At 44.1% G+C, this 23,084-nt stretch overlaps 1 protein-coding gene across 2 annotated transcripts in view; it reads left to right on the top strand.

The window, feature by feature from the left end:
- The window catches only part of slc25a48 (solute carrier family 25 member 48), a 28,727-nt gene extending 8,564 nt beyond the window's left edge, over positions 1-20,163 (top strand). The window contains exons 2-4 of one of the 2 annotated variants that reach the window (XM_038795834.1): positions 12,600-12,733; positions 14,978-15,074; positions 18,656-20,163. In XM_038795834.1, coding sequence (XP_038651762.1) covers positions 12,600-12,733; positions 14,978-15,074; positions 18,656-18,666 — 242 coding nt within the window. In that variant the 3' untranslated portion in view covers positions 18,667-20,163. The remainder of the gene's footprint in view (positions 1-12,599; positions 12,734-14,977; positions 15,075-18,655) is intronic. The other variant, XM_038795835.1, reaches the window with a different exon arrangement.
- Positions 20,164-23,084: the final 2,921 nt, after the last annotated feature.

The following is a 23,084-nucleotide window of genomic DNA, read 5'->3' as shown; positions in this document are numbered from 1 at the left end:
GATCCTGCCCACAATGGTCGGGGTACAGATTCGCATAGCTAAGTGAGTAAAGAAACTTACTTAAGTATGCTGATACCAGATCGAATAGCCACCTGGCACCAACCAGACTCGCCGAGGAGACCATTGCCGGGCGCCATTCAGCACTGGTCACTACAAATGGGACCAGGCAGAATGGGGGGAGGGACTTCCCAGGCAATCAGAGGCCCTCTGGTGGCCTGTATCTGGCCAGGCTGGCACCCTGGCACTGCTGGTACCACCTGCGCACCTGGCAGTGTCAACATGTGCCATCCTGGCCTTGCCAGGGTGCCAAGGTGGCACTGATGTGCTGGCTGTACCAAGGTCCCATACTGGCATTGTGCCCTCACCAGTGATTGGGCCTGGGGGTGCCATGCTCGTGTGAGATGGGGTGCCGGGGGCCGAAGGACCCGCTATACGTGCGTTGAGGGGGAGGGTCCGGAGGTTGTGTCTTGGGGGGGGGGGTCAAAGGATCTCCTGTAATGTGGAGCTCCTGCCGGGGACCGAAATAGCAACAAAGTTCTGTTAAGTAGCAGTCATTCCCTGCACTATAAGCACTGGGGCCGACCCTGCTAATCCCACCCAGAACAGACTCTGATTTAAAAAAAATTTATCATGGATCTCGCCCTGCGAGAACACACCCCCCCCACCCCCCCAACTAAACTTGTCAAAAATGTTTTGGTTGAATTCGCCCATAGTCTAGTCAGATTCAGATGAAACGTAGTGCTTGCCAAGTGCATGTAACCATTTCATAACCTTTTGTGGAGTTTAAAAGATAAATTTGTGCATTCTTGCAAAATATTATTGAGCACTTCCCATGTACTCTTCTATTTGTTTGCTATGTAGCAAGCACAGGGCGTGCTCATCAAGGCGTCATTTATTACTTAAAAGGGAAGACACTGACGATGATTTATATATTTCTGGAGATTTGTTGTGATGAATGTAGATATACCGAAAATTGTTGCACTGTTTTATTTTGGAAACTTTCATCGGTATCCATTCCTGTGGAAAGGTTTTTTATTTTCATTCACAGAATGTGGCTGTCACTGTCAAGACCAACATTTACGGCCCATACCAAACTGAACAGGAGGAGTTGGCGGTGAGCCATTTTCTTGAACCGCTGCAGTCCATGAGGTGTAGATACACCCACAGCGCTGTTAGAGAGGAGGTCTACGATTTTGATGTAGCGATAATGAAGGAACAGTGATATGGTTCTAAGCCAGTAAGGTGCTTGATTTTGAGGGCTGCTTTGGGCGAATGGTGTTCTCATGTGTCAGTTTTGGAAGGTACTGTTGAAGGAGCCTTGGTGAGTTGCTGCAGTGCATCTTGTAGTTGATTCGCACTGGTGTCACTGTGTGTTGATGGTGGAGTGAGGGCTGGTTTAGCTCAGTGGGCTAGACAGCTGGTCTGTGATGCAGAACAAGGCCAGCAACGTGGGTTGAATTCCCATACTAGCTGAGAGTTCTGAATTCTCCCTCTGTGTACCCAAACAGGCGCTGGAATGTGGCGACTGGGGCTTTTCATGGTAACTTCCTTGCAGTGTTAATGTAAGCCTACTTGTGACAATTAAGATTATTTATTTATTTTTATATTTAAGGTGGTGGATGGTGTGCTAATCAAGCAAGCTGTCTTATCTTGGATGATGCTGAGCTTCTTAAGCGTTATCAGAATTATAGAATACCTACAGTGCAGAATGAGGCCATTTGGCCCATCGAGTCTGCACCGACCCTCCCAAAGAGCACCCCACCTAGGGGCAATTTTGTATGGCCAATCATCCTAATCTGCACATCTTTGGACTGTGGGAGGAAACCGGAGCATCCAGAGGAAACCCAGTAGATATGGGGGGAACATACAAACTCCACACAGTCACCCGAGGTCGGAATCAAACCTGGGTCTCTGGCACTGTGAGGCAGCAGTGCTAATCACTGTGCTGCCAGATCCAGGCAAGTGGATAGTATGCCTACACATTCCAACTTGTGGCATTTAGATGATGAAACGTTTATGGGGCGTCAGATCATGAGTTATTTGTCACATAATGCCCAGCTGCTACCCTGCTCTTATTTTCACACTATTTATGTGGTGGTCATGCTAAGTTTCTGATTAATGGTGATCTCTTCCACACCAACCCCAATACAGGTGGATGGTCTTTACCATCCACCTGTATGACACAAATGTTACTTGGCACTTAGCAGCACAAGCCTGAAAGGTGTGCATGCTTTGCTGCATGCAGGCAGATTGTTTCCTTATATGAGATGTGAATTGAACTGAACACTGAAATAATCAGCAAACACTCTCGCATAGCGGTTCTTATGATGGAGGGAAGGTCATTGTTGAAGCAGGTGAAGATGGTTGGGCCGAGGACTGTACTCTGCGAAGCTCCTGCAGTGATGTCCTGGGCAGAGATGATTAGCCTCTAACAACCATCTTCCCTTATGCTAGGTATAACTCTAGCCAAAGGAGAATTTCTGCCTGATTTCTATCACATTCAAATCTATCGATTGCAATTTTGTTGGGATTCCTTGATATCACACTCATTCAGATTTCTGCTTAATATGTAGGGAAATCCTTCTCGGCTCGTCTGGAATTAATCTCTTTTGTCAAGGCTGGAATGAGGTCCAGTTTTGGGGGTTAGCAGAACCCAAACTGAATATTGGTCAGTGAGTTACTGGTGATTAAATGCGGCTTTATAGTACTGTTGTCAATATCTTCTATTACTTTCCTAATGTTTGGAGTAGATCTTAGGTGGGAAATTGACTGTATTGCATTCGTGCTGCACTTTGTGGACAGGACAAACCTGGGCAAGTTTCTACCATCTTGATAACGGTGCCTAGTCCAAGCTACAATGGATTGGCTGGAGGTACAGCTAGAGTTATAAGTCTGGAGTTATAAGTCTTAAGCATGACAAAATAACTTCTGAAATCACCCTCCTCTGCCCTAACCTCTGACAGCAAGTACAGGGAGCTCATGGACAATTTTGTCATAAAGAATTATGGAGGAGCAAAATTTGAGGATTTAAAACATTCAAATACAGACAGGGATAGGAGTAGTGTAAAGGGAAGAGGGGCAATCATTATTGGAGTGTGTTCAGGAGAACCTTCTACAACAGTATGGCTCCTGTTCAATGAGAAAGGGTCACTGTTTGGAAATGAGGTGGATCAACTGTCAATAGGAGTATGAAAAAGGACGAGAAAAAATCCAGAGTATAATTAATCTGGTGGAAACAGCTTTAATGAGGCAAGAATAGATCTGACCACGATAAATTGAAAGTAAAGGTTGGCAGGTAGAGCTGCAACAAAGGGCTGCCTTTAAAGAAAATAGAAACCTGGTACCATGTTGATGAGGGAAATGCTGTTGATTGTGATGAACCTGGACTTCCAAAAGGCATTTGATAAAGCGCCGCAAGGCAAACTCGTGAACAAAGTTCGAGCTCTTGGAATAAAAAGGACAGCATCAACATGGATACAAAATTGGAATTGGGGCAGGAAACAGTGATGGTTAATGGATGTTTTCTGGATCAGAGGATGGTTTATAGTGGAGTTCCAGAGGAGTCAGTGTTAGTACCTTTGCTTTTCCTGCTATTTATAAGTCACCTATATACATTGATGTACAGGGCACAATTTCAAAATTTGCCGACAATACAAAACTTGGAAATATTGTTAACTTTGAAGATGATAGTGTAGAACTTCAAAATAACTTGGACAAGTTGGTGGAATGGGCAGACCAATGGCAGAGAAGTATGAAGTGCTTTACTTTAGTGGAAAGAACATGAAGAGACAATATAAAATAAAGGATATAACTCTAATGAGGGTACAGGAAGAGAAGGTGTATAGGTGCATATCATTGAAGGTGGCAGGACAAGTTGAGAGAACAGTTCACAAAGCATACAACATCCTAGGTTTACTAATAGGGAAATAGAATACAAGACCAATGAGGTTATGGTAAACTTGCATAAAACATTGGTTTCGCCTCAACTGGAGTATTATGTTCAGTTCTGGATGCCGTATTTTGGGAAAGATGAGAAAATCTCAGAGTATACAGAAAAGATTCATAATAATGCTTCCAAGGATGAGAAACTTCAGCTACGAAGAAAGATCGGAGAAGTTGGGACTATTTTCCTTGGCGAAGAGAAGGTTGAGGGAAGATTTGTTAAAGGTATTCAAGACTCTGGGACATGGTAGATAGGGAGAAACAGTTCCCATTGGTGGAAGAATTGAGAAGCAGAGGGCACAGATTTACGGTAATTGGAAAAATAAATGATGGCATAAGGAAAAACTTTTGGTGTGATCTTCCGGCCACACTGCACTGGAAACGCAGCTCGCTACGGTGCAGTGTGGCCGGTGAAAGCTGGGAGATCCCCGCTCACGGGATTTACCCGGCTCGCAACACCTTGCGCGATTCAATGGAATCTCGCGAGAAATTGCAAGGGGAATCCCACCGGTTTTTGGCAAATCTGCATATTTGAGCAAGGCAGTATGCATACTCTAATACAGTGTTCTTCAAACTCGGGGGCAGGACCGGCAGGTGGGTCGCGGGCGGGTTTCGGGAGCATTGCGGAATCATCCTTCGTGGCGCTCCCAATCGCGCGAATCAGCCGCAACAGCCGGCTTTTAGTAACACCGGCTGCAAGCGGCCTTCAAAATGGCCGCGAACATATATTAAACAATCAGCCGCATTGCGCATGCGCGCCCAATCATCGGATTGATTTTTTTAACCGAATCTATCTAATCTTCCTGCCTAAATGGAGGCAGAGGGCAGGTCACGCCCCCGAACGTCGACGTCACGTGCTTTGGGCATTTCTCCATTTTGTTAGCAGCAAACAAGCAACAGGACAGTAAAATTTAAAATGGATCGTTTTGGGGAAGAGAGGACCAGAGACACAAACAGGCCTGGATCTCACAACTAAACCTGCGGAAGAGAGTGGCACAGGAGAATCCACAGCAGGACAAAGGAATGTCGGTGTGAGCTGTTGGGGAGAGTCCACAGCAGGACAAAGCACTGGCTCTGGTGAAGAGCCCATTAAGAAGAAACTGAAATCAGGCACAAAGCAGTATAAAGACGATTTTTTAAGGTATGGATTTATTAATTGTGCCAATGCAAATTAGGATGCAAGGCCCATGTGCGTTATATGCAGGGAAGTGCTGGCAAATGAAAGTTTAAACCCTCAAAACTTCAAAGGCATTTGAAGACTAAGCATGGCGAGTTCGAGGACAACCTCTTGTTTTTTTTTCAAAGGATGCAACGAGAACTTAAATCGTCGGCTGAAGTCCTCAGCAGAAATGTTACATTGAACAACAAAGTACAATTAGTCTCTTACATGATAGCTTACTGTGTAGCTAAAGAGAAAATGCCCCACACTATAGCAGAGAGATTAATTCTCTCTGCAACATTAGATATAGTTTGTACGGTCATAGATGAGAGGTTTGTTGTAAAAGTGAAATGCATCCCACTTAGTGATAGCACAGTGGCTCGCCGAATTTCTGATATTGCTGAGAATTTAGAAGTCCAGCTTATTTCTCATTTAAAATCAGCGCTGGCATTCTCAATACAACTGGATGAAAGTACAGACATTTCAGATTGTGCAACCTTGCTAGTATACATTAGGTATGTTTGGCACAATGAATTTGTTGAAGATTTGCTGTGCCACCTGACTTTAGCAACCCACCCGACTGGCGCAGAAATTTTTGAATAGTTTTGTGGTTAGAAAGTGCGGGCTCGACTGGGGTAATTGCAGAGGAATCACAAGTAATGGAGCAGCCAATATGACTGGGAAAAACAGCGGAGTTATAGTAAGGATTAAGGGGGCACCTGGTCAGGATATTGTTTGGAATCATTGTTTTATTCACCGTGAGGTACTGGCATCGAAAGGAATTCCATCCATACTTGAAGTGGTGTTGAAAGGAATAGTGAAAGTTGTGAATTTCATTAAACGTAGCCTACTCAATACCAGACTTTTTGACACTCTGTGATCCGATATGGGGGCTGAGCACACACATTTATCGTTCCACACAGAAGTACATTGGCTGTCAAAGAGTCGGGCGCTACTTTATGAGTTTATGAACTGACGTACGAAATCCACGTTTTCCTCCTCGAGAAATTGTCCCCTCTGGCTGATTCATTTGCTGATGAAACTTGAATGCTAGCAATGTCTTACCTTGCAGACATCTTTTCAATTCCAAATGAACTGAACCTCAAATTGCAAGGGAAGGATGATGATTGCTTTCGGCACTCTGAAGAAATCGAAGCTTTCCAAAAGATATTGAAAGTTTGGCAATTGCGAGTGCGAAGCCAAAACTACTACATGTTTCCCACACTGCTACGACACAGTGAAGAAAACAGCATTAGTAAGGAAACTGTAAATGGATTGGCAAGCCTTATTGAGTTGCATCTGGCTGCCCTGATCAACAATTTTGGTCGCTACTTTCCAGAGGAGAAGTTTAAGATTCTGAGAGAGAGGAGGTGGGTGAAAAATCCCTTTGTGTTTGAGACCCCAGAATCATGTTCTTAACTTTCAGCTGCCTCCAAAAGAAGAAATTGAGCTTATGCGTCTCAGCTGTGACAGCATAAGTCCATGAGGCTGTCAGCATTCTGAAGTAGCATCTCTGAGGAGCATCTGGAGCTGAGTAAAACAAGCATTTTGTTGCTCTTGCCCTTCACAACGACCTACATGTGTGAGGTTGGATTTTCTGTCCTCACAAAGAGGAAGACGCCACAAAGGAACCGGCTGAATCCATCACCCGATAGACGCATAGCCCTCTCTTCCTGTGAACCTGACTGGAATGAAATCGTGAGGACAAAGCAGGCTCACCTCTCGCATTAACGGTAAGAGAAAATGGTGGGTTGCGAAGGTCGGCCGGGTTGGTAAAAATGAGTCCCTGGAAAAAAAGTTTGAAGAACACTGCTCTAATGTGCAGATTCCCAAAGTATCTGAGGGTTTGGGGTTCAATCCATTCGCCTTGGGCAAGTGCTATTTTGTATTGGTCCCCACAACGGAGACCAGACAGAATGGCACTTGTAGAGGTTTCATTTGGGATTGGAGGCCCCCAGCTGTGTGCACTTTGGGCAGGGTGGTGCCCTGGCACTGCTGGTGCCACCTGGCTATCCTGGCAGTGTCAGTCGGCACCTAGCGGTGCCCCACCAGCTGGCGGTGTCAGGTTGGCACTGCCAAGCTGGCATTTGTGTGCATGTACAATCGGGCTGGAATTGCCTGGTGTGGGTGGTAGGGGGCTGTGTGACCCTCCCATGTTTCTTTTGGTCTGGGGGGAGGTTGGGGATTTTTTTTTGTGGCTCAGAATTGGGATGCCATTTAAAAATGCCATCCCGATCTCTCGCTACAACAGGGAGTTCCGGTGAGTGGAGTTCCCCATTGTAAAAAAACAGGGCTATGTGCGGCCTCAGCCATACGTTCTCTGTTAAGGCCCCTTATTCAAAACAAGTTGCGTTGAGTAGCCATGTGTTTCTCGGCACTGGGAGTGCCGGGAAACACACGGCTAAACGCGCTCGCTTGGGAACATTCTTCCCCTTTGGGAAGATCGCGCCCTACGTCACCCTGTGAGTGGTTAAGATGTGCCTGAGAGTGGTGGGGGATTTGGAGGACAGTGGTAAATCTAATAGAGGGATTCAAGTGCGTAGTTTCCTGAAAAGGAAGAATTGTGCAAAGCCATGGATGAAGGCAAGTAGGTGAATTGGTCCTTCAGAGAGACAGCATAAAGAGGATGGGCGTTATGGCCTCTGGTGCTGTAACCACCTGTGATTCTGATTGAGACCATCATTGGTCACCTCTGACCCTACCACTTGGCTCCTTTCCCAGCCCCTTTGATGAAACTTCCTCAAAAATCCCTGTTGCCCTAAACCTGAACAGAGTCTCCTTCTGGATTCTATCTCATCTCCTTTAATACTTTCCCAACCGTATGTCGTCGACCCCTGCTCCCTTGATCATTTTGCAACTAAACTGTTGACAGTTCAACTTCCCTTACATGGCTCACATTAACTGATCTTGTTAATTATTTCCTCTCTTCAGCTGTTGTCCCCCTTCAAATCTGCTGACAGTACATTGTCTCCAAATAAATACGCCAGCTCTTTGAACCTACGAACTAAGATCCAATTTCCAACCTCTTTGTACAACCTATGTACATGAATTTATTCTCGTTTCCAGTATTCATGCCCATCCTTATCACAATTTCATAGTTGACTCCCTGCAACCAGGTTTCCTGCTCAGTCACATATTGAAACAGCCCTTGTTAAAGTCACAAATGGAACTCTTTACAACTGACTATGATAAACTAGCCATTCCCATCCTTCTCGACCTCTCTACAGTTGTGACACAGCAGACCACACCTTCCTCTTCCAATGCCCCTCCTCCATCATCCAGCGAGTTGGAACTGAGCTGGCTTAGTTCCATTGGAATCTATTCGTAGTCAAGGAATCATCAACAACAGCTTCTGTTCCTTCTCACACATTGTTACATCTGGGGTTGCCCAAGAAACTGCCCTTGGACCTCGTCTATTTCTCATCTTGACTTGGACATTAATAGAATTTACAATACAGAAGGAGGCCATTCGGCCCATCGAGTCTGCACCGGCTTTTGGAAAGAGCACCCTACCCAGTCCCACATCTCCACCCTATCCCCATAACCCAGTAACCCCACCCAACCCGGAGGAAACCCCGCAGACAAGGGGAGAACGTGCAGACTCTGCACAGACAGTGACCCAGCGGGGAATCGAACCTGGGACCCTGGAGCTGTGAAGCAATTGTGCTAACCACTATGCTACCGTGCTGCCATTCTAGTGAGGGCTCCCATCTCCACCTTGCATAATCTGTGCCCAACCAAAATTGTGCTGTCGGGATCTTACCTCGCCCCAAATCTCATTCACCTATTAACTCTGTGCTTGGTGCCCATCACTAGTTCCCCATTTGAGAACCGTAAATTTTAAGATTGTTATCCTAGTTTTCAGCTTTCTTCAAGGCCACGTTCCTCCTCTGTGTCGCTTATTTTAGCTCGAGAAGCCTTAGTGGAGAAAAGACCACTAATGTAATGCTTATTCATTCTCTCTTTCACAAGAAGGACAGTTTGGTTGAGGTACAGGGGAGACCAATATCGTTGATTTTTTCATAGGAAGCACATCTGTGCGAGGCACATTAGATGCCCCTTAAACGTCACTATCGTCCCTGCTTCCACCACCTCCTACGGCAGTGAGTTCCAGGCACCCACTGCCCTTTGTGTAAAACACTTGCCCCGTACATTTCCTCTAAACCTTGCCCCATGCTCCTTAAACCTATGCCCCCTAGTAATTGACCCCTCTACTTTGGAAAACGTCTCTGATTATCCACTCTGTCTGAGCCCCTGATAATTTTGTCGACCTCTATCAGGTCGCCCCTCAACCTCCTTCATTCCAGTGAGAACAAACCAAGTTTATTCACCCTCTCCTCAAAGCTAATGCCCTCCAAATCAAGCAGCATCCTGGTAAATCTCTTCTGCACCCTCTCCAAAGCCTCCACATCCTTCTGGTAGTGTGGCGACCAGAATTGAACACTGTACTCCAAGCGTGACCTAACTAAGATTCTGTACAGCTGCAACATGACTTGCCAATTTTTATACTCAATGTCCCGGCCAATGAAGGCAAGCATGTCGTATGCCTTCTTGACTACCTTCTCCACCTGTGCTGCCCCTTTAAGTGACCTGTGGACCTTAACACCTAGATCTCTCTGACTGTCAATACTCTTCAGGGTTCTACCATTCACTGTATATTCCCTACCTGTATTAGACCTTCCAAAATGCATTACCTCACATTTGTGCAGATTAAACTCCATCTGCCATCTCCGCCCAACTCTCTAAATGATCTAAATCCTGCTGTATCCTCTGACAGTCCTCATCGCTATCCGCAATTCCATCAATCTTTGTGTCGTCCACGAGCTTACTAATCAGACCAGTTACATTTTCTTCCCAGCCTGTATGGCCTGCACCAAATTCAGCTACTTAAATCCCAGCCAGCCTTCCAAGGGCTAGAGTGGGAGTAGTGAGCTTGTGGGGGGGGGGGGGGGGGGGGGTTTATTGTGGGAAAACGGTGGAACATGGCAGTGGAGTAGCACCTACTTCTGGAGTAGCTCACGTGGAATTCCTTATATTTGCAGCAATAGAAACTGACATCCGAACATATAAAACAAGAGCAGAAGTAGGCTATTCGGCCCCTCTGGCCTATTCTGCCATTCAACAAGACCATGGCTAATATTTTTGTGTTTCAAATTCCACGTTCCCATCTAGGTTCGATGATCTTTGATTCCAATGTCTATCAAGAATCAGTCTACCTCCGCCGTAAAAATATTCAATGACCCCGCCTTCTGAACCAGAGAGTTCCAAAGTCGCAAAATCCTCTGAGTGAAAACATTTCTCATCTCCATCCTAAAAGGGCAACACCTAATTTAAAAATGGTGCCCCGATAGTTTTGGACTCACCCACTAGAGGAAACATTCTTTCCATATCCATACGTCAATACTGTTCAGGAACTTATATACTTCAATCAAGTCACCCCTCTTCTAAACTCCTTGGTGGGGGACATAGACTATTAATGGCTTCTGGGAAAATCGGCAAAGCGTTTGTGACTGAAAGAGCTGGCAGGACAGCTTCAGCGATAATTCTGCCTCTTGAGTCATCCACATTTAGTGGTACTGAGAAGAGAATCTAGGCCGAAATTTCTGTGTTGACATAAAATGAGTTATGTGTGTTTTGATAATAATAATAACCTTTTATTGTCATAAGTATGATGTTGCTATGAAAAGCCCCTAGTTGCCACATTCCAGTGCCTGTTCGGACAAGCTGGTACGGGAATTGAACCCGCGCTGCTGGCTTTTATCTGCATCCCAAACCAGCTGTCTAGCCCACTGAGCTAAACCAGCCCTGATGAGCAGGTATTCACAAAAAAATTAAAAATAAAATTGGGAGCATGCCTGAGAGTTGTGTATCAGGGACACTATGCATAGATGTGAAAATATTACAGAAGATTCCACGAGGGTATCGGAGATAATGGGCGCAATTCAGCCACCGCAATGCAGCCGGCGCGGAAATGGGTGTGATAGCTGAATCCCATGAGAGCCCCAAATTGGGTTTCACACTGGGACGATTGCGAGAGACCCAACTCGCGACGCCCGGCACGATCGCTGGGCATGATTCAGATAATGATATTTAAGTGAGTTATGGGGCTCATTTAAATATCCCCAATGCTGCTTTCACCTGTGAGTCAACAGCTGCGCCTGAGAGCCTCAACGGGGCGCCGATTAGCATTGGTTTCCACAAGCATGGCCCAGGCGTGGTGGCACCTTGGCGGACGGAGGTGGGGGGTCTCAGAAACCATAATAGCCCATTTGTGTGGCCGGTGGCAGGGCAGGTTGGTATCCGGGCACACTAACAGTGCCAACCTGGCAATGCCCAGCAGCAAGGTTGGCATTGCCAAGGGTCAGGGCATGGGGGGGCCATGCCCATGAAAGGGGGTTGAGGGGGCCACAGAAGGTTTGGGGAGGGGTGAAGGGGGGGTCCTGAAAAGGTGGTGGGGATGGTGCAGAGATCGGTACAAAATGATCTTTGAGGAGCTGTCCTGCTGGCAAGTTCAGCTCCCCAGAGCCGAAAAAATGTCGAAGTGTGGCCTCGATGGGCAGAAACTTACCAATGCACAAAAAACGGCCTTGTGCCCTTGAATAGCGATATCAGTCTCAGCATTGCAGCCATCGCAAAACGCCCCATCAAACGTGCTGGAAACTGGACTATCGAATTATGCTGGTGAATCGCGCCCAGTAGTATTTCTTCTCAGTATATTGGACTGCTGATACTAAAGGGCCATTCCTCTAAACAGCTGATATTGTATTCCAGTATATAACCCCATGTTAAAATAAAATTTTGTATTATACTGTTTGAAAGAATATTAACCACAAAATGAAGCAGAGCACTCCTGATTTTAAAAATTGTGACAGTGTAGGCCCATAGTGTCAAGGAACACACGCATGACTGAAAAAAAGTAAGAGACCAGGCTGTTGTGAGTAGGTGGCAAATGGTAATCAAAGCTTTCCATGCAAGGAGTTAAGAACAGTCAGAGGGAGCATCACCTCATTTTCCTTCAATTTCCATCTCCTCCAAGTATGGCGGTGATATAAGTGGGCATGTTGTTGGTTGGTTTTCTGATTTTTTTAATCCAGAACCATCCTTGCCAAACCTTTGCTTCACATTCTGTAGTCTACTAACTCAAAGATCTTGGTTCCTGCAAGTCGTTTTTGGTTGCTCTCGTTTTCCTGGCAGCCAGCAAAGCAGCAGTGATAAAATCCATTCAACTCAAATGTTCAAGATATGTTCCAATAGCAAGAGGAAAACATGAGCAAAGGAAAGCAGTAAAAATATGATTCTGGGTGGCCTACTTACAAAACCATAACTCCTTGAGATAATTCTGTTGCATCATCTGCATATGGTCGCCTGCTGCCAACAGTGCGACTATGTTTGCAGATACTCCATAGAATACACCTCCACTTCAGTGATACGGTATTAATACATTTTGGAGCAGGATTTGTTGGTTTTGGATAGTGACTGTTCAAATTTGTGCTTTTAGGAAGCATTTCGTGGGGTACAGCAACTCCTATGGATGTTGTCAAATGTCGCCTTCAAGCTGATGGAGTCAGCGAGAAAAGATACAAGGGGATTGTGCATTGTATTCAACAGAGCTACCAAAAGGAAGGACTGAATGTAAGTAATTTGCCAATGGAATCAGAAAATAGGGATACTTTGGAGTGAAATGGATTTTAGACCAGTTCAATCCCACCGTAATCATTTATTTTTAAGGAGCCAAGGTTAAAATTATTCTACTCGGGTCAGGTACAACACAAACTGGATTCAGGATAGAAGTGCTTGCACATTATGCCATCAAGAACTCCCTTATTGAGTGCTGCAAGGCTTAAATGTAGTGTAAACTCACTGACGCCAAAATTCAGCTCAGTAGTCCTGGCACTTTGGGAATCAGTTGGGGTAAGAAATGGGGGTGGGGTGGGGGTATGCCTGACTACTTATGGTGAGACCTGCAACAAGGATGATTGCATGGGTATTACACGCAAGTGTCAGAAGTAAACAGAGTAGGTAGATCATAATATTGATTTGATGTCTTACCTGTCATTTTGGACCTTGCCACTCCTTTTAATGCCCTATCTTAAGCTCACATAAGTGAACATGGATTAAAATGCCACAACCCCCTCCCCCCACCACCATCACACCCACCCACCAGCATTATTTAAAGGCAGCACCATTCAACTTGCCGCAAGGTGTTTCTTACTATTTATGTAGGGGATGGATTTTACGCACCGCACTGCCGTATTTATGCTCTTAGGGTGACCTGCCCGCTGCCTACCCTCCCACCCTTGAACTGCAATACAGTGTGTGGCCAATGCATCAGGCGGCCCACCTGCCCTTAGGCCTAATGAGGCCAATAAATGACTAATTAATGGCCGCTTAAGGGCCTCATTCTGCCACAATGTTTTTGTCTAACTAGGGAATGTGGGAGGAAAAGTGATGAGCCCAGCAGATTTCACTGCAGAGGCTGCTGGCAGGCAGGAAGGGACTGGGGACCCCATATGCCCATAAGTGACATGCATATCTCCCCCCTTCCTTGGGGTCTACCAGACATGCCCACATAAGGATTCCCCTGAGCATATTGTTGAGGACCTGGCATCAGGAGGGGCAGCCATTGAAAGCCACTTTTCTGTCCTTACCTTCGACCCCTTACACCTCTCGAATGACACCCACTGTGTGATTCCGAGCCTACCTTTGGCCTGGGGGTCCCTTGATGATCCTGAACATCTGGTGGGTGCCTCTACCCCCAGTGGTGCCGATGACAATGAGGAGCTGCTGGCCTCTCATTGGCTGTCAGCTTTTGGCAGTCAGGTGGGAGTATCTCCACTGGTGCCTGAATACCAGTGAAGGCCTAATGGTGGCCACTAACGTTCCTGAAGGGCATTTAATACCATTGGGCCTTCCCCACGGAAAAGATAAGCATTCTCCAATAGTTCTCTCAACCAGTGGACGAGACCCCCATAGAGTGTTTAAATCTCACCCATCCTCTCAGCATTACCCTGCCAAGTACTCTCAGAATCCTGAATGGTTCAATAAGATCACCTCTATAAAGGCAGAGTTTAGATTCTGATCCTCAACTGTGTTGACCCAGCACAACTCTTGTAAGTGAACTTCGAAAAGACACAATGATTTGACAAATAGGTGTACTCATTTTGTTATTATTTGGGTCAGCTTTTTGTTCACAATCAGGAAGTGAAAATAACTTTATCCGTGAGAGTAGGTGGCAAATATCACATGATTCCACCAGAGCTGCAATGCCAGGTTTCTTGGGAAAGGGGAAATGAGTAGAGTGCATCCAGAGGATGTTGTTTTTAAAGTATACATTGAAGGCAAAACCATCCAGTTAAAATCAATGTGTTTTAGGCTGACAAATGTAGCATAAAGAATGTTGAGACTCAGACACATGGCTGCAGCCCCTTACATATTAAGTTTGCAATTGCTAAAGAATTGGTCTAAGGAAATATTCTTTGTTCACTAGGCGCATTCACATTGACAGACAGGTATCAGGAGAGGGGTACCTCTCTTTGTGTCTTTTCATGCTTCAAAATGCAGGTTGCTTGCCAATGTTTCTATAATAATAATAATCTTTATTGTCACAAGTCGGCTTACATTAATACTGCAATGAAGTTACTGTGAAAAGCATCTAGTCGCCATACTCCAGTGTATGTTCGGGTGCATGGACGGAGAATTCAGAATGTCCAAATCACCTAACAGCACGTCTTTCGGGCCGTTTGTTGAGTTGGAGAAATTGCAATCACTAGAGAAAGCAATAATTGCTTCATAGAAAATAACAAAATAAACAAAGAAATGTACATCGAGCTATTGGTGCGTGGGGAAGATATTAAAATTTTTTCTTTTATTTACTAGGTATTTTTTAAAGGAGCATTCGTGAATGCTATTCGTGGATTCCCTATGAGTGCAGCCATGTTTTTGGGATATGAGCTTGCACTGAAAGCATTGCGAGGTCAATAAGCAAAAAATAACCTTTGACTTCTGATGTTTATGAAACTTGACCAGTTGTATAGTCCCCTGTCCCAACTGATAATTTTTTTAAAAAAAATTTAGAGTACCCAATTCATTTTTTTCCAATTAAGGGGCAATTTAACGTGTTCAATCCACCTACCTTGCACGTCTTTGGGTTGTGGGGGCGGAACCCATGCAAACACGGGGAAGAATGTGCAATCTCCACACGGACAGTGACCTAGAGCCAGGATCGAACCTGGGACCTTGGCACCATGAGACTGCAGTGCTACCACTGCGGCACCATGCTGCCCTGCCCCAACCGATAATTGATCAAATTTATAACAATTGACGCGTCTTCCCTCGGCTCTCGATTTCGACCTGTCAAAGGTTCGTTGTCAGAAAAAGCATTTGAGATAACAGAGATAACTTTTGAAGTGTGCCATCATTCCGAGTTATGTGCAATGTTTCCTGGAAAACAGATTTAGTGGATTAAAGGAATCCGCATACATTGAGGAACAGTCCCGAAGAGGAATCTTCAGACTTGAAACATGGACTGACTAACTTCTGTTTCTCCTTAAAAGCTGCCTAACCTGCTGAGTATTTCTGGCTTTTACTGTTTCTGTTTACAGAGTTGGGGATCGGGAAGGGGTTAATTTGCAGAATTAATTGGAGACTAATATCATACCGCGACTCAAACAGAAAATTGCAAATAGTGTTGCCAACACACGTTGGACATGTTCTAGGGAATTGTCATGCAACCTCCTATCCCTCACCACTCCCCCTCCCAAGTGCTCCCTCCCCACTTCCTACTTTCAATATTTTTGTAACCAATAGAAAATGATTAGAAAATGAAGAAATGGCAGGTTTTAAAAATGCCTCTCTGGTTTTTCTACTGGGCTGCTGGCAGCAGTGTCCTTGGGATTTATTATTAATTCCTCAAGGCTCCAGGACAATCCTGGATATTTGCAATCCTATATTCAGCTATTTTGATGAATTAACTGTACATAATTGGTAGTATTGGATTAACTACTTTCAGATTGATTTGCATCAACAAATCATACCAAAAAAAACCATAACAGGGGGAAGTGTTTTTAAAAAAAAATTTAGAGTGCCCAATTATGTTTTCCAATTAAGGGGCAATTTGGCGTGGCCAATCCACCTACTTTGCACATCTTTGGGTTGTGGGGGTGAGACCCACGCAGACACGGGGAGAACGTGCAAACTTTATAAATCTTTCTTAAAGAACAATTTTATAATTAAGTAACAAAAATAAATTGTTATTTTTACATTATACAACGTAAGTTGAGCATAGCTGCTGCTAGTGACATCTGAAGAAGCATGGCCTATTTAGTCGAGAGCAGGCAAAGATTTAGCACAGACATGTGGAATACGAAACCACAAATGCTCATGCCAAGAATAACTGATGTAGGCTTTGTGTCACAGCACAGAACTGTGCAAGTGGAGAGAGAAAGAAATAGGACAAGGGCTAACCTGGTCAAGAGACGTTATGTTAGAGAGTGAGAATGGGAATAATATAGGTTTTGTGTGTGAGAGCAGGTCTGCATCACAGGTTTATACACACACACCATTTCAAATCCAGAACAGATTTCATTATCTTTAAGATGTTAATGTTGGAATTTATGTTACGAAATGGGCAAGGAGGAATCATAGGTGAGAGAGCTTGATAAATGAGTGAATGCAGAAACCGTGGTGTTTGGGCAAATATACCTTCAATTTTAGCTATCAACAGCAATTTGTGTTTGAAGTAAAAAGAAATTCCCAAAGAGCTTGCATCTTGTATGAAGAGAATTAAATCCAAAGACAGCATCCTGTGAGATTTATGAGCATAAATGAATACTAGGGTCAACTCCATGTTGTGTCTGCTTAAACAGTGCAAGATCTTTCGGATGTAAGATCCCGTTTGACCGTGCACCATCGACATGGGTTTCCCGGTAGTATGGGGTGGATTCCGTGGGAAATCCCATTGACAGCGGCGAGACCAGAAGCTCCCACTGCAGGCCATTGGCTGAGAAACATGCTACGGGGAAGCCAGAGAATCGCGCCCACTATGTCTAAATTATAAGTGTTAAATAAGAATAGAATTCAGAAGCTGAGCAGAAGCACATTGGGTTACCATGGGAACTGGGTTGGCAGAAATAGTGAACTGGGTGCCACCCTCATCAATCTGCAGTGGGATATATGTTTCAATATTAATGTGGAGCTTAGCAAAATAATTAGTGAGATTTGTCATAGAGTCATAGATGTTTACACCATGGAAACATGCCCTTTGGCCCAGCTTGGCCATGCCGTCCAGTTTCTATCACTAAGCTAGTCCCACTTCCCCGCATTCGGCCCATGTCCCTCTATAACCACCCAGCCCATGTAACACTCCTCAAGACATCACTTTTTATTTCCCCAATTTCCCTTAAATTCGTGCCTTTTTCAACAATAAATACTGACAAGAAATATTCATTTGGGAACTCACCCATCCCTTGTGGATCCACACATAGATGACCTTGTTTATCCTTATTTGTTTATGTTTATCCTCGAGGCCCTACCCTCTTCCTAGTCACTCTTTTGCCCTTTATATATCTGTAAAAGCTCTTTGGCTTTTCCTTTGCCTTATCTCCCAAAATAATCTCATGTCCCTTTTTGCCCTCCCGATTTCTCTCTTAACTCTACTCCGACAAGCCTCTTCAAGGGATCCACTCGATCCCAGCTGCCCAGGCATGTCATATGCCTCCTTCTTACTTTTGACCATGTCCTCAATATCCCAAATCATCCACGGTTCCATCCTTCTACCAGCCTTACCCTTCACTCTCAGAGGAATGTGCTCATCCTGAACTCTAGTAAACAACTTTTTAAAAGATTCCCACCTAACAGCAGCCCCTTACCTGCAAATAGGCATCTTTTGAATCAACTTTTGAAAGCTCCCGCCGAATAGCCTCGAAATTGGCCTTGCCCCAATTTAGAATTTTAAACTAATGGAATTATGGTCACTGATCCCAAAGTGATCCCTCACTAGCACTTCCGTTACCTGCCCTTTCTTATTCCCCAAGAGGAGGTCCATCCACATATTGAATGAGGAATTCTTCCTGAATACACTCGCCAAATTTTTCTCCATCCAAACCCCTAGTGCTATGGCTGTCCCAGTTTATGTTGGGAAAATTAAGTCCCCAACTATTACCACATGATTTTCTGGCAGCTATCTGTAATCTTTTTACATATTTGCTCCTCAATATCCCGCTGACTATTTGGAGGCCTATAGTCCTGTCAAGGTGATCTCACCCTTCATCTTTTTCAGTTCTACCCATATGGTCTTAGTGGGCGAACCCTTGGATATATCCTCTCTCTATACTGCCGTGATACTGTCCCTAATCAGAAATGCAACTTCCCCTCCTCTCTTACCTTCTGTTCTATCTTTCCTAGAGCATCTGTTTTAAAGCCAAAGAGCACAGATCAAGGCCATTCGGCCCACAGTGTCAGTACGACATATTTTACAGAGCTAAGCAATGAGTCATACTCCCCTGTTGCACCCTGAATATCATTTCCTTTTTATTTCTACATTATTTCTATTTGCAGATGTACGCTAACTGAGAAGCCTTCACAGAGGATTAATAAAGCCTCAATTGATTGAGTAAATGTATCAAAAATGTATTGTGCATATATAGGGACAGCCTAACCTTGTTGAAAATCAATTGCATCCACAATTGGTTCCATGGTGCTGTAATATTGCTGTCCTGCTTTTACTGTGAATATTTTGTACTCTGTACCAGACATTCCGTGTGTATTTCCACGTTGATCTGATTCACTGGCTTATTAACAGCTGACGACAGACATTGAAAGCCTCGATTCTTGGTGCTGACAGACGCTCTGCTCAGGTGCTGAGCAAGGTGAATTTTGTGGATGTGCCTTTAAATGGATGCACTTCAAGGCACAGTCTTCCTCTATACCAAAACAAGCTACTTCCTGTTGCCCAGTAAATAATAGTTGTCCCTTATCTTTACTGAACCATACTAAAAAATTATAGTTGGGTACTAGGGTATTGGACTGGGAAAGTCGCAAGGGCATTTTTTTTCATCTGACCATTTAGTGCCAATTGACAATTATTTTGTCCTTTCCCATTCTGATTTCGAATGGCAATTCAAATATGTTGGCTTTTGTGTTTCTTTAATAGCTTATTATAAAAAAATATTTATTTATGTCCTTCATGATAAAATATGTCTGTATTATAGAGTGTGAGTCAAACACTTCTACAAGTAGAATTGATCTCACCAGGTGTTAAGATTGATAAGAGTTTGCAAATCTGAAATCTTCATTTGTATAAGCTGAGGGCAAGAACATTCATATTACCTGTTTAACATGTCTTCTCTCTTTTATCAGCTGATAAAATGTTATCTCTTGCAGAATATATTACTTTATTTCATTGTAAATTAGATACCATGTATCTGACTTTTACGTTACTATTTGTGACAGGCTAGAAGAGAGTGTGATGATCCTTCCATGTAGAAAGTATTACCTTGCTAATTGTACAATCAGCTCCTATTTCATCTATAGGTGGTGAACCAAATTCTTTTTTTTTTAATTTTAAAGTGCGCAATTCTTTTTTTTTTCAATTAAGGAGCAATTTAGCATGGCTAATCCACCTGCCCTGCACATCTTTAAGTTGTGTGGGTGAGACCCACGCAGTCACAGGGAGAATGTACAAACTCCACACGGACAGTGACCAGGGGTTGGAATCAGACCCGGGTCCTCGGCACCATAAAGTGTCTCAGTGTCAACCACTGAGACGCCGTGCTGCCTGAACCAAATTCTTGAGGGAGAAACATTTAATCCATTGTTCTGCTGTGCTCCTGTTTTCATTTGTGGGTGGTAATCAGCCAGAGGCTAACCGTATTTCTGGAAGGAGAGATACTTGCACTGCTGTTACATGTATTCTAATGTATTGGTAATGTCCTGGAAGTTGGTTGGCTGCTGCCTTTATTGAGGCATACATCTGGCAGAATCAGGAACACGAGAGTAACATTGATATATGTGCAATATGTAATGCATTTAGAGATTTGATCAAAATAAAGAATAATAGTCAGAAATTCACTGTCCTTCTTACTTTTGTGGCTGTCATTTACCATGAATGCAATTTGAAAATTTTAGATACAGGAATGTATAAAATGTTATGAGATGCCGAGACTGCACTGTGCTATTGAACAGATTAGCGAAGATCAACCGGAATACTTTCCAAACTACGACTAATTTATATCATGGAAGAGAATTCTTATTTAATTTCTTTGTCATGGTACATTCCTTGCTGTTTTTCGAATTGGTTTTTATTTCCAGTGCATTTTGTCACATTATTTGCATTTTTTGTTTACAATTATGATGAATTGATTTCTTAGTTTTAGGCACTAAATCATTTCGGTGTGATCTGAAGGGGCATTGGAGCTCACAGCTTTACTCATCTATGTGATGACCTCTTCATCATAATGGCACCTTCCGCACGATGGATGGAAATTCAGAATGCCAGTCATCTGCCCACACCAGCTGGTTATACAATGGTAACAGAAGATTTAATCATTGATGAGGGTTCGTAAGGTGATGAGGGAAAAAAAATGTAAAATACGTTCAAAATTAAAGCTAGTGATAAATGGCAGAACAGAATAGGAGAGTCAAACTGCTTTGGGAAGGCAGCGCTGCATTTGGATTGTTTTAGAGAAGTGCGCAAATACAGTTAGCTAAATAGCCCACTCTTTGCTTTTGTGGTCTGAAGATTCACTATTACCTTAATATGAAGAACAAAAAACAAATTAGGATTCAAGAAAACAAATACTCGTATCAAACAACATTTCTACTTACCCGCTCAGGAGGTTAATGATTCTAACTGGCACTTAAAATGTGCTGCTTATGCTTCTGGTTTATCTTTTACTTTCTTGTATTAAATCGGATGTCTGGCACAAGACTGTGATTACATTCTTTCTTGGGATGTGCACATTACACGCAAGGCCAGTATTTGTTGTCCATCCTTAATTGTCCTTGAACCGAGTATAATAATATAATAATCTTTATTGACACAATTAGGCATTAACACTGCAATAGGGGCGGCACGTGGCGCAGTGGTTAGCACTGGGAGTTAGCACTCCATGCAGACATGAGGAGAATGTGCAAACTCCACACGGACAGTGACCCAGGGCCGGGGTTCAAACCCATGTCCTCAGCACAGTAGTCCCAGTGCTAAGCACTGGGCCACATGCCGCCCCTGATACTAGCTTTATATTCCAGATTTGTTCATTGAATTTAACTTCTGTCAGCTGCCGTGGTGGGATTTGAAATCATGTCCCCAGAGCATTCACTGTACTCTGGATTATCAATGACATATTGCTACTCTGCCACCCTCTCCTTATTTAAATAATATAACTGTCAAACTGTGACCAGTACTAAGGAGTTCTGCTGAATTGCCCGATGTATGGTTCTTCAACTATGAAAGAAGATATCAGTATACTTATTAGTGTCTCTAAACTGCACCTTGTTGCTGTGTTTTATGATTTGAACTTGGGTAGCATTAGTCTGGACTTACCCCTCATGCTCAAATGACATCAATTTGTCAAACCTGTCCGACCCACAAGCTTAATCTTGGACTCTAACCAACTAGTTTCAACTGGTCAGACCCCATTTGGAATATTGTGAGCAGTTTTGCGCACCGTATCTAAGGTCTTGGAGAGGGTCCAGAGGAGGTTCACAAGAATGATCCCTGGAGTGAAGGACTTATATGAGGAGCGGTTGAGGACTCTGGATCTGTACTCAATGGAGTTTAGAAGGATGAGGGGGGATCTCATTGAAACTTACAGAATACTGAGAGGCCTGGATAGAGTGAACACGGAGAGCAAAGAGAAAATGCTGGAAAATCTCAGCCAGTCTGGCAGCATCTGTAGGGCGAGAAAAGAGCTAATGTTTCGAGTCCAGGTGACTGTAGTAATTTACTTTTATCCAGTGAACATGGAGATGTTTCCGCTAGTAGGAGAAACTAGAACCCAAGGGCACAGCCTTAGACTGAAGGGACGATCCTTTAAAACAGAGATGAGGAATTTCTTCAGCCAGAGGATGGTGAATCTGTGGAACTCTTTGCCGCAGAAGGCTGTGGAGGCCAAGTCACTGAGTGTCTTCAAGACCATAAGACATAGGAGCAGAATTAGGCCACTCAGCCCATCGAGTCTGCTCTACCATTCAATCATGGCTGATATTTTCTCATTCCCATTCTGCCTTCTCCCCATGACCCCTGATTCCCTTATTAATCAAGAACCTATCTATCTCTGTCTTAAAGACACTCAGTGATTTGGCCTCTGCAGCAAAGAGTTCCACAGATTCACCACCCTCTGACTGAAGAAGTTCCTCACCTTTGTTTTAATGGATTGTCCCCTTTAGTCTGTGATAGTGTCCTCCAGTATCTTGTAAGTTCCAATAAGATCCCCCCTCATCCTTCTGAACTCTAACGAGTACAGACCCAGAGTCCTCAACCGTTCCTGATACGAGATGTTCTTCATTCCACGGATCACTCTTGTGAACCTCCTCTGGACCCTTTACAAGGCCAGCACATCCTTCCTTAGATATGGGGCCCTAAACTGCTCACAATACTCCAAATGGGGTCTGACCAGAGCCTTATGCAGTCTCAAAATGACATCCCTGGTCTTCTATTGTAGCCCTCTTGACATGAATGCTAACATTGCATTTGAAATGAAAATCGCTTATTGTAACAAGTAAGCTTCAAATGAAGTTACTGTGAAAAGCTCCTGGTCGCCACATTCCGGCGCCTGTTCGGGGAGGCTGGTACGGGAGTTGAACCGTGCTGCTGGCCTGCCTTGGTCTGCTTTCAAAGCCAGTGATTTAGCCCTGTGCGAAACCAGCCCTATTTGCTGAGAAATTTGCCTTCTTAACTGCCAATAAGACAGAGATAGATAGCTTCTTGATTAAGAAGGGGATCAGGCAGGAGAATGGGTTGAGAAACGTATCAGCCATGAGTGGT

This window comes from Scyliorhinus canicula, chromosome 4 (assembly GCF_902713615.1).
Source record: "Scyliorhinus canicula chromosome 4, sScyCan1.1, whole genome shotgun sequence".
Taxonomy (NCBI): domain Eukaryota; kingdom Metazoa; phylum Chordata; class Chondrichthyes; order Carcharhiniformes; family Scyliorhinidae; genus Scyliorhinus; species Scyliorhinus canicula.
This window is presented reverse-complemented; position numbering and strand designations above follow the sequence as displayed.